This window comes from Microtus ochrogaster, unplaced genomic scaffold (assembly GCF_000317375.1).
Source record: "Microtus ochrogaster isolate Prairie Vole_2 unplaced genomic scaffold, MicOch1.0 UNK21, whole genome shotgun sequence".
Classification (NCBI taxonomy): Eukaryota; Metazoa; Chordata; class Mammalia; order Rodentia; family Cricetidae; genus Microtus; species Microtus ochrogaster.
This window is the reverse complement of record NW_004949119.1, coordinates 1,414,866-1,426,173: the sequence shown is the minus strand read 5'-3', so window position 1 is coordinate 1,426,173 and position 11,308 is coordinate 1,414,866. Positions and strand designations below refer to the sequence as shown.

The 11,308-nt window shown below is 44.8% G+C and overlaps 1 protein-coding gene across 3 annotated transcripts in view; it reads right to left on the bottom strand.

Annotated features, from left to right (window-relative positions):
• Positions 1-1,678: 1,678 nt before the first annotated feature.
• The window catches only part of Nudt13 (nudix hydrolase 13), a 43,664-nt gene continuing 34,034 nt past the window's right edge, over positions 1,679-11,308 (bottom strand). The window contains exons 5-9 of one of the 3 annotated variants that reach the window (XM_005367610.2): positions 11,136-11,230; positions 8,500-8,625; positions 7,721-7,832; positions 6,981-7,135; positions 1,679-3,167 (exon numbers count right to left, since the gene is read on the bottom strand). In XM_005367610.2, the coding sequence (XP_005367667.1) occupies positions 2,964-3,167; positions 6,981-7,135; positions 7,721-7,832; positions 8,500-8,625; positions 11,136-11,230 (692 nt within the window). In that variant the 3' untranslated portion in view covers positions 1,679-2,963. The remainder of the gene's footprint in view (positions 3,168-6,980; positions 7,136-7,720; positions 7,833-8,499; positions 8,626-11,135; positions 11,231-11,308) is intronic. The other 2 variants (XM_013353957.1, XM_026789559.1) reach the window with 2 other exon arrangements.

Here is an 11,308-nt window from a genome sequence, read left to right as displayed (position 1 = left end):
AAAATATAAATTTATACATTAATAAAAATCAGGCTGGGTGGAGAGCTGTATCGATGAAATGCTTGCTGCACCTTTCAGTTCCCTAGAATCCACCAAAAAAAGCCAGGCCTGGTGGCAAATGTTTATAGTCCTAGCCCTGGTCAGCTAGCCTCGTCTAATCAGCAAGCTCCTGGCCAGTGAGACCTTTTCTCAACCACGTGGCTGGCTCTTGAAGTTGACCTCTGCCTTCACACATGAACACAGGTGTGCCTGCATGCAAACACACACATGCAGAAGTAGCAGATGAATTTTTTTAATTGGTAGCATTTTAAATAACTTTAAATGTTAAGAATAAATTAAAAAACCAAACAAAGAGAGTAAGTACATCTTACAGTTTGTTTTGAAATTTAGTCCCCACATTATGGTTCGGTCCCAGCTTTCCCATAATGCACTCATGATGTTAATTATATCTTCATTGATGACAAAATGTTGAGGAAGGGTAAACATAAAACTAAGTCAAGAGCAGGCTGTTTCTCTATTCCCATTACCAACGGTGACTGAGCTTGGTGCAGACTCCCTCTGGTGACCAATACATTTGGGAAAAGGTTTGGCTAATCTGCACCATGGCCCCGGCTATACCACTCTATCCTTAGTGCTTCCACAATCCCTTGTTGTGTGTACATGCATGTGTGTGCCTGTGCACCCTGTGCCCACAGACCTGCCATTTTCAGTATCCCAGCCCCATCTTCCAGATAACCTTGGAGTGGTAAGGCCCCTCTACCCAACTCGTGCTGGGAAAATGAAGTTCAATATTGCGGTGTCTCCTATTAGCTTCTCTCATCTTTTCCAAAAAACCCAGATTCATCAAAAAGCACATAATTAAGCCGGAACCCTGAGCCCTTCTCCAAACTCAGCCCGTTCACGGCATGAGCAGGTAGTACACAGACCCTGAACTGTTTCCTGACTGCAGGGGTGTGCAGAAATCTCAGGTTCCTTTCCCAAGTGCTGTCCTCCTTGGGTGGAGGCGAGCTGCCAGTATCTTTCAAGAATTTCTGATGGAGGCACCTGGGTTTTCCCAGAAGTGACCTTTTGGGGTCAAAGGGAAATTCAGAGCTTCAAATTTTTCACTTCTGGAATCTTTTGCCTAGTGCTATGGGGCTTTAATGTGTTGTGTGATATCTTGCATTCTGACCATTAAGTTTGCTTTGAGTCAGAAGGCGGAGTTAGCGACTAGCTGATCAAATTAACAATAGAGATTTTGGAGGACTGAGGACAGATAGGAAACAGGAAGTAAGGAGGTGGGTTGAAAGAATCTCAGACTTTTGGATGGAGAAATGGAAGATACAGGAGGTCACTGGTAGCTTCTCTGCCACTTCTCTGATCATTCAGATTCTTATCTCAATATCTGACTCCCAATTTTTTATTGATAATAAAAAATAAAAAAATAATTAGATAAATGCTCCACTAATCGTAGGGCGGCTGGGTCTTCTATCTTTTAACCATCAATGAGTGCTGTTATCTGAAGCTAGGACTTGCCGCGGTCACTCTTTCCAGATTCTACACATTTCCCAGTTGTGTCACAGCCTGGCAATCTAGACTCAAACATTTTTCTGTCACACACAAAGAGCTTTCCTGTCCCCACCCCATTCTCATTTTTCTAAAATTTGAACCACAGAACAGAAAAAAAAAAAACCAAGTCTGAGTAAAAGCATGAATATATTTCCTCCAGGGAATCTTCTCTTTTACAGCAGCAAGATATAGAGGACACAGGCGCTGGGGTGCAGCTCAGTGACAGGCTTGCCTAGGTGCATGAGGTCCTGAGCTCAGTCTCTGGCACCATGGGTGGAGTTGGGGGTCGTCCTGACTTGAGCTTCAGGCATGGTGTTTACTTGGCCTCGCCATCCCCTTAACTGAAGCAGCACTCTCTGGGTGTGCAGAGTCCAGTGCTGTTTTTTGTTTAGTCTCTTCCCTGGGTCACAAACTGAACAAATGAAAGAGCCGGAAAGACAACATAGTTTTTCAAATCATCTCCAGTCCTGGGGTTTAGCTACTTCAAAAAACTACACAGCCTCTGGTTGCCTGTAGAGCGTGCTGTGGAAGACCTTTGCTCCACTTTCTTCACCCCTTCAAGAGCTTACAAAGATAAAACCATAGCTTTTGGGCTCTGTGATAGAGCACTTGCCTACCATGTGTGAGGCCCTGGGTTCCACCTCTAACAACAACTGCTACAAAAGTCGACTTTTCCTACCACAAAAGAACACACCTATAGGGGCTGGAGAGGGATCAGAGCCTGTCGTCCTGAAGACTCAAGTTTGAGTCCCAGCACCCACATGGCAGCTAGCCACAGTCTGGAACTCCGGTTCCAGGGGATCTGACACCCTCTTCTGGCCTCCATAGGAACTAGGCAGGCATGTTGTGCAAAGATGTATATGAAGGCAAACACTTATAATAATAAAATTTAAAAAAGAATATACCTACACACAAATTCAAAAACATTATTTATGTTATTTTTCTGTGGGGCCAGAAGCAATTCAAATGTGAGTTTAGATACTAAGATAAATCACCGCAGGCACATTCGGCAGTTTCCTGTAAATGCAACATCAATGAGCCACACGCTGCAAAGTGTTTGCTCCTACAGCCACAGAGAAGATGACCCCCACCAAACAAATCAGCGCCTTCCCTCAGCTTTTCATAGTTAGCCTCTCATCGATCAACATTTTCCTTAGACCTCTGCTTTGTCAAAGAGACAGAGTCTCCATGTGTTTCCCAGGTTGTTAGGGAAAAGTGATGCTCTTGCTTCAGCCTTCAGAGTAGCTGGACAAGTGCGGGCACAGGAAGTTCTATCCAGCTTACACTGACATTTGTGGTTGTTCTTTTATTAACAGGAACTCCTAAGAGCTCCTTCGTACGAGGTGGCCCTGGAGCGGGCTCTGCCACCTCCTCTGCAGTCCATCTCTGCAGCCCTTCAGCTGCATGGGAGGGATCTAGATGGCAGCCAGGGAGGAACAGGTCTGTGTTTCCACCCATGTCTTAATCATGTGGTGGGCAACAGCTAACTTGGGGGGCAGGAGCAGTGGGAGACCATCACTCTGTTGCTCAATAAAGGAGCCCTTTCTCATCAGGGCTGCGGCCACCTCATCCAGACTGAACCAGGCAGCTGCTTCTAGTTCTCTCAGGTTCACCTGGATCTGGAAGACAAGGGGGAGGGGGCGAAATGAGAAGATATAAAACTTAAAAATACTAGGCCTAAAGTGAGAAAATGCAAATAGAATTATGTTTTCTCAAATGATAACACCTGACATTGATGGGCTAGGTTAAAACCAGAAACACAAGAGAGAATTAAATGTATTTTTAAATAGTTCTTTTAAAAAGTATAAATTAAAAAAATCTTATTTGTACAAGGCTAAAAACATTTGTTAAGCCTGGTTTCACTACCCAGCGTACATACACATAAAATCCCAAAGTATAGACACTAAAATACCACTTACCACTGAGTGGTAAGTTATAATTAATTGTGTCTGCATCAACTGTATAACTCGTTCAATTAAAAAGCAGACACAGGGTTGGCAACCTGTCTCAGCAGGTAAAGGCTCTTGTTGCCAAGCCTGAGGACCTCCGCCTGGTCCCCAGGACTCACACCAGACGTGGGGGAGAACAGACGCCCACAGCCTGTCTCTGATTTCCACCAAGCACACACACAAACACATCTGTACAAATGCTTCTCTTCTCTAAAGGGTAAAGGTGAATGATGACTAACAGCAAGAAGCAAAGTAAACACAGACTGTCCCAGGAAGTGGAAGCAGATTAGAGCCCATAAAAATCAGACAACAGAATAGGCAAACTGATAGGCAGGGCCTTTGGTGACTTCCATCTGTCAGACATAAAAATCAGACAACAGAATAGGCAAACTGATAGGCAGGGCCTTCGGTGACTTCCATCTGTCAGACATGCTACAGACAACCGAGGTGGATTGAGGTAAGACATTAAGTCCCTTTCAACCAGAAGTTCCTAGAGTTTTATATCATTATTCCTCAACATCCTGAATTCCCTGAGCAGTAAGACCAATTCCCAAACTGTTAAGTGAGGTGTGTGTATTCTGTCTCTATATAAGGTACTATTAAAAACTGAAGGTGAGGCTGGGCGGTGGTGGCGCACGCCTTTAATCCCAGCACTCCGGAGGCAGAGACAGGTGGATCTCTAAGAGTTTGAGGCCAGCCTGGTCTTGAGAGCAAGTTCCAGGAAAGACTCCAAAGCTACAGAGAAACCCTGCCTCAAAAAACCAAAAACCAAACCAAACCAAACCAAAACTGAAGGTGAAAAAAATCTCAACATAAATGGGGTTGGCACACTGGATACACATGAAAAGATCGAAACTGCACTCTTTCCACCAAAAAAACAACACAAAATGTTATCAAGAATTAATTGTACACAAACCTTTTAGAAGAAACTGCTATCACTGTTTTGTGATACTGGGCTGGGCACAGACTTTTTTTAGGTGTGCCATTAAAAGCAAAGACAGGAAAAACTGAAGCAGACAAGATGAGATCAGAATAAAAAGTCAGGCAGTGGGGGCACACTCTTTAAATCCCAGCACTTGGAGGCAGAGGCAGGAGGATCTCTGTGAGTTTGAGGCCAGCCTGGTCTCCCTTGTGAGTTCCAGGACAGTCGGTGCTACACAGAGAAACTCTGTCTCAGAAGAAAAAAGTTTCTATACAGCAAAGGAAACACAAAATGAAAAAGCATCCCACGGGATGTGAGAGAATGTCTGTAGAACAAACAGCTTATAAAGAATATCCATCCAGACAATGTAAAGGATCCCTTGCAGCTCAGCACCACACACAGAATGGGAAGAGCTCGGCGGTAGCGTGCACCCTTGAGATCCTGTGTTCAATCCCTAGCACTGGGGAAAACAGGCAACACCTGAATAGATGGTTCTTAGAAGAAATACAAATGGCAAACAAATATATGGGAGAATACAGAGTGTCACTGATCAGAGAAATGCAGAGCAAAGTCAAGATGGCTGCATACCTTCTAAGGTGGTGTGATGGTTTGGATGAGAATGGCCCCCATGGGCTCACATGTTTGAATGCTTGGTCCCCAGAAGGTGGGACTGTTTGGGAAGGGTTAGGAGGTGTGGCCTCATGAGAGGAGGTGTGGTTTCAAAAGCCCATTCCATTCCTCCTTACTCTCTCTCCCTCCTGCTTGTGGACCGGATGTCATCCCTCAGCTCCTTCTCCAGCACCATGCCTTCCTCCCATGATAGTCACCGACTCACCCTCTGGAACTGTTAGCAAGACCCCAGTTCACAAGTTATTTTACAAGTTGCCTTGGTGTCTCTTCACAGAAATAGAAAGGCGGCTAAGTCAGATGGCTACTATCAAAAAAACCAAGAAGCCTGTCATCATGACATATCTGTAACCTCAGCACTTGGGAAGCAGAAACAGGAAGACCCTGAATTTGAGGCAAGTCAGAGTGACACAGTAAGTTGAAAGCCAACCTGGGCTACTTAGAGCCTGCCTCAAAAGTGAACAAATGGACAACAGATGTTGGCAAGGATATGGAAATGGAGGGCCACTATAAACGACTGGCAGAAGCGTAAACTGGTGCAACCACTGTAGTTCTATATATGGAAGTTCTATAAAAAAAATAAAAATGTTGCCCTGGCCTTTAACCCAGCACTGGGGAAGCAGAGATGGGTGGAGCTCTTGGAGTTCCAGGCCTGCGTGGTCTACATAGTAAATTTTAGATCAGCCAGGGATACACAGTGAAATCCTATCACACACAGTGAAATAAAATTTTAAAAAGTAGAACTATTATTTGATCCAGCAATCCCACTTCTGACCACATAATCCAAGTGTACTGAAATCAGGATGTCAAAGGCACCTCTCTATTCTTATTGTTACATCCATGATATAAAAACAGTCTAGATGTATGTCAAGAAGGAAAGTGTGACACATTATGAACTAGTATTGAGAGGTTTTGTATGCTATTTTTTTGAGATGGTCTAATGCAGTCCTAGGTTGCCTTCAACTTGCAATGTCAACCAAAGCTGGTCTTAAACTCCTGAATCTTCCTTCCTCTGCTTCCCAAGTACCAAGGTAACAGGTATTTGTCACCCTGGCTGGCATTACTGAGTTTTTTAAAGGAAGGAAATCAAACATTTATAATAAGATGATGGGCCTGGAAGACATGCTAAGTAGAATAAGCCTTATGCAAATCTACACGGTCTCAGTGCTTGCAGACTCTAAAATAGTCAAACATGTAGAGGCCAAGAGTCGAGTGCTTGGTTCCAAGGCCCAGAAGGAGCGGGAAATGGGGAAGCAGTGGTCAAAGGATATAAAGTTTCACTTAAACATACTAAGTTGTGGAGGTCTGTACAACACTCACAGTTAGCAATATTCTCCTGAATACATTAAAATAAAGCTTATGTTCATTGCTCTTACCACAGAGGAAAAACAGGGGGACAGAAAATGATGGGTAAAGTCTATGACCCTGCCAGTCATCTGACTGTTGGCTCCTAAAACATGCTCTCTCCAAACCCAGCAAGTTAGATGCATTAGATGTCTACAGATGGTTTTAAAATCAAACAGGGCCTCACGTAGTCTAGGCTGGCCTCGAGTTCTCCCTCCCGCCTCCACCTTGCAAGTGTTGGGATTATGAGACTACCAGTTTGGGTTGCCATGGTGCTTGAGGACTGAACCCCTAACTTGGAGTATGTTAGGCTCGCACTCTGCCATTTGAGCCCCACCCCCAGTCCACCAGCAGGCTGGGTGTTAATGATGCTTCTACAAAGCAGCTCAAAGGGAAGCTGTGTCATTGCTGAGACACAGCAAGGGGGAATGGTGATTATTTGTTCCAGCCTCAGGTGCATGTTCCTTCATGACACTGATTATCTTCTATACTGCCATATAACCTGGACAGTCTCCTTAAACACATGCTCAGAGAGCACTCAGTGGCCTGTGAAGGGGACACCACAGCATAAGGGAAAGTTCAGAATTTACCTCCGTCTGCCCTGGTTTCACGGTTGCATGACAAGCAATCATGAGCGAGCTATTGGGAAAGGGCCAGTGCTGGGACGTGGAGTACTGTAGGTTTTCCACTTCCAGGCCCACCTCTTCTGCAACTTCTCGCCGGATGGCCTCTTCCACACTTTCACCTGAAAGCACTCAGATTAATTCCAGACAGCCAGGGAGCAGGACAATTGTACGTCCTCTACTGTGTGAAAGGAGTCTGAACGCGCTGCTCCTGTGAGGTCCCGAGTCTCAGTCCCCAGCACGAGGAATCAGCAAGTGCTCAAGTCTAGTGGGCTGGTTTTGATGCCGGTGAGTGTAGCCGTGGGGGAGGTTACTGCTGCCCTTTTCACTGTCTGTAGACTTGACCCAGTAAAGAGATAACCGCATACGGAAAAGCAGTGTCAGTAGGCATGGGAGTCCAGTGAGCAGTGTTGTGTGTGCTGAAAGATTCACTAACGTCTGTAATTGGTTCATCAGGAAGTAAGACGGGTTGATGGCCGGGCAGACAAACGGATATGTGGGAAGAGTGTACTAAAGATTATAAAACTAAGGCGGTGGGTGAAGGGGCACCCACTGGGTCATTCTTCCCGCTGTGCTGCATGTGTGAAACTTTGCCTCCTGCTATGTAGGAAAATCATACATGATTCCAGGAAAATTTCCTTGACATGAGGGTGCATGTTTGTGGCATCAGGACGTGTCACCTGCAGCTCCTCCCTTGAACCCCTCACCTATATCACAGAAGCCTGCCAGGGCAGAATACAGTCCCTTGGGAAAGGAGCTCTGGCGGGCAAGTAGGCACCGGGCTCCATCTGTCACCAGGGTGATCACCACAGGGGCCATCTAGGAAAGGAGAACGGAAACTGAGCTGCCGCCATTTGGGGGCCTAGAAGACAAAAGGAACAGGCAAGCATGGAAGCCTTCCTTCCCCACGGCAGAGTGGCAGCAGCTTTCTTGGACTACTGTCCTCAATTTTCTTTTTCCTCTTTTCTCATTTTACATAGCAAATTCTAGGGTAGCCAGGGCTACATAGAGAGACCCTTTTTCAAAAAACAAAGAGAAATATTTTTGAGATAAATTTATTTGTTTTTGTTTTTTAATTTATTTTTTGTTTTGTTTGTTTGTTTGGAGACAGGGTCTCTCTACATAGCCCTGGCTGTCCTAGAACTCACTGTGGAGACCAGGCTGGCCTCAAATTCACAGAGATCTGCCCACCTCTGCCTCCCAAGTGCTGACCACAATGTCTTTTATTTTATCTGTATGAATGTTTTGTCTGTATGTAGGTATGTGCCCCACATGCATGCCTGGTGCCCAAGGAGGCCAGAAGAGGGTATTGGATTCCCTGGAACTGGAGTTACAGACTTGTGAGCTGCCATGTGGGTGCTGGGAACCTTTGGAAGAGAGCAGCCCGTGCTCTTAACTGCTGAGCCATCTCTCCAGCCACCTGCTTTGGTTTTGTGAAAGTATCTCAGGTAGTCCAGGCTGCCTTCTCCCAGGTACTGTGCCCCACCTGTGGATAATAGATGATGTTATTGGAAGGACACACTCGCTTGCTGCCAGCCACGTTCTTCTTAGTGGGCTGCCCACTTTTGCTGCAGAACTGATGACCATCATGCCAGCGGAGAAGAGCTCGAGCCTAGAGACACAAAGGAAGGTCTGGCTTTAGAGAGGGTGTCTAGACCAATTCGTGGGGGAATCTTTTTCTAGCTCACTTATTTCATAAAGTTGTTCAATTGTATTATTAATAGTGTATGTGGGGGATGGTACATGTGCCGTGGTGCATGGATGGGCCAGAGGAGAACTTGCTGGAGTTGGTTCTCCCCTTCCACCTCTACGAGGGTCACCCCAGGTCACCAGACTTGTACCTGCTGAGCTATCTCACTGGCCCTAGCTCACCTACTTCAAGTGGCCTTAGACTGGAAAATAAGGAAATGACCTAAATATATTTTCCTAGTATCAAAGTCTAAGAGAAAGCATATTTTATGTACTTTTTATTTTATTTTTTTTGTTTTTTGGAGTGCTGGAAATCTATAGCTTTGCATACACGAGGAAGTAATCTTCCATTGAGCTATATTCCTAGCTTAAAAGGTATTTTGAAACGCACTATGAATTTCTTAAAACATAAAAATATACAGCAATATAATACACACCCATATAATGTAACCCAGCTTAAGAAGAAAACATTTCAATTTCTGTTATAGCTAAAACATTTTTTTTCCTACTCATTCCTCCTCAGTGAAGTTGTGATTTGTGTGTGTGTGTGTGTGTGTGTGTGTGTGCATGCAGGTCAGGAGAACCAGGTCTTGTCTTCCACCTTGAAGAGGGCCTCCCTGGCTTTGCTGTGCAGTGTACTCCAGGCTAATGCCTCTGCCTGAGACCCCGCCATAGAAGTGCTGGGATCCCAGCAGCAGACCACGGCATCTGGCTTTACAGGTTCCCCGGGTGGAACTCAGGTCAGGACTGGGCAGCAGGTGCTTGCATCCACTGTTTCCCCAACTCAACTTGTGATTTTCTTTTCCCACCTAAAAAAGGCTTTGGGGTTTCTCTTTAACTCAGAACACACAATAAAATACCACAGCAGACAGGTGTGTTGTGCCTGTAATCCCAGCAATGGGAAATGGAGACCAGAGGACCAGGAGATCAAGACCATCCTCAGCTATATAGGAAGCTGAAGGCCAGCCTGGGCTACCTGAGATCCCATCTTTAAAGTTAAAGGCTGGTATGATGATAAATGTCATCAACTTGACACGATTTAGAATCCCCATGGAAACAAACTCTGGGACACGTCTGGTAAAGATTATCTAGTTAGGTTCACTGAGGTGAGAAGACCCACCTAATTGTGTCCAGCACCATTTTATGGGCTGGGGTCCTGGGAGGAATGAAAGGAGACACCAAACTGATCCTTCATCACTCTCTGCCACCTGACTGTGATATAATGTGACCACCGACCTCGGCCTGCCATGACTTCCCCACTACGATGGACTATCACAGCAGCAGGAAAATCATTAATAACCCTAATACTACATACACCAGGCATCTGAAAGCATGATTGAAATACTGGTGATTCAGGAACAAAGGCAGAAGGATCACAAATTCAAGGTCATCTTCAGCTACATAGTGAATTCAAGATCAGCCTGGGGTAGGTAAGATCCTGTTTTTTTTTAAAAAAAAAAACAAACCAAAAAACAAAACAAAAAAAATTAAACAAACAAACCAACAATAAAAATTAACTAGTGGAATCTAAAGCTGTGAGAACAAGTTATTGGAGCAAGGTAAAATTATTTTTCATGTGAAACATGATATATTTCATGCAATGGAATTAAAAAATGTTTATGAGGTTGGGCTGGAAAGACGGCCCTGTGGTTAAGAGTACATACCGGCTGGGTGGAGGTGGTGCGCACCTTTAATCCCAGCACTCGAAAGGCAGAGGCAGGTGGATCTCTGTGAGTTTGAGGCCAGCGTGGTCTATGGAGCAAGTTCCAGGACAGCCAAGGCTACACCGAGAAACCCTGTCTCAAAAAAAACGGAAAAAAAAAAAGACTACATACTTCTCTTTCAGAGAACCAGAGTTCCGTTCCCAGCACCTATGGCCTGTAAATGTTTACACTACTTTTAAGTCCATCTCATGCAGCAGTGGTGACCCCTTCTGGCCTCCGCCGACACCTACACTCATATGCACACCTACACTCAGGCATACATGTACATACAATTAAAAATAAAATCTTTAAAAAGCGTTTATGATAGGTTGGAGAGATGGTTCAGTGGTTCAATTCCTAGCACCCAGATTGCAGCTCACAATCATCTGTAACTGAAATTCCAGTGGATCCAACTCTCTCAAACACCAATGCATATAAAAATAAAAAAAATTTTAAAAGCATTTATGAGAAAAAGTATGTAAAACATATATTAATAAATAACAATCAATATTTATTTAAAAATATGTAGAGCCTGTTGCTATGCTCTTAGAAGCTAAGTCTTCACGGTAGCTCTGCTAAAAGCAAAACAAGGAAGAGTAAACCATCTTTCCCAGTCCACTGTCCTCTGCCAATGTCAGGAAGGTCTGCAGCACCCCAGGACTGTGTGCACATGCGCATTTGCCCTCACACAGCTTTCTCATACGTCCTAGGGAACTAGAAACCAAAGTACCGTGAAGAGCAAGGAGGAATCCATGGAGCTCAGCTGAGAAACAGCCCGCCTCAGACTGATGAAAGAACCTCCGAGCTCTGCCTCCACTTCAGGTTCTGTCAGGAGGGTAGAAAATTGGAAAAGAGAACATGATTAAACACATGTCCACCTTTGCCTCTGCAAAGTCCCTCCTG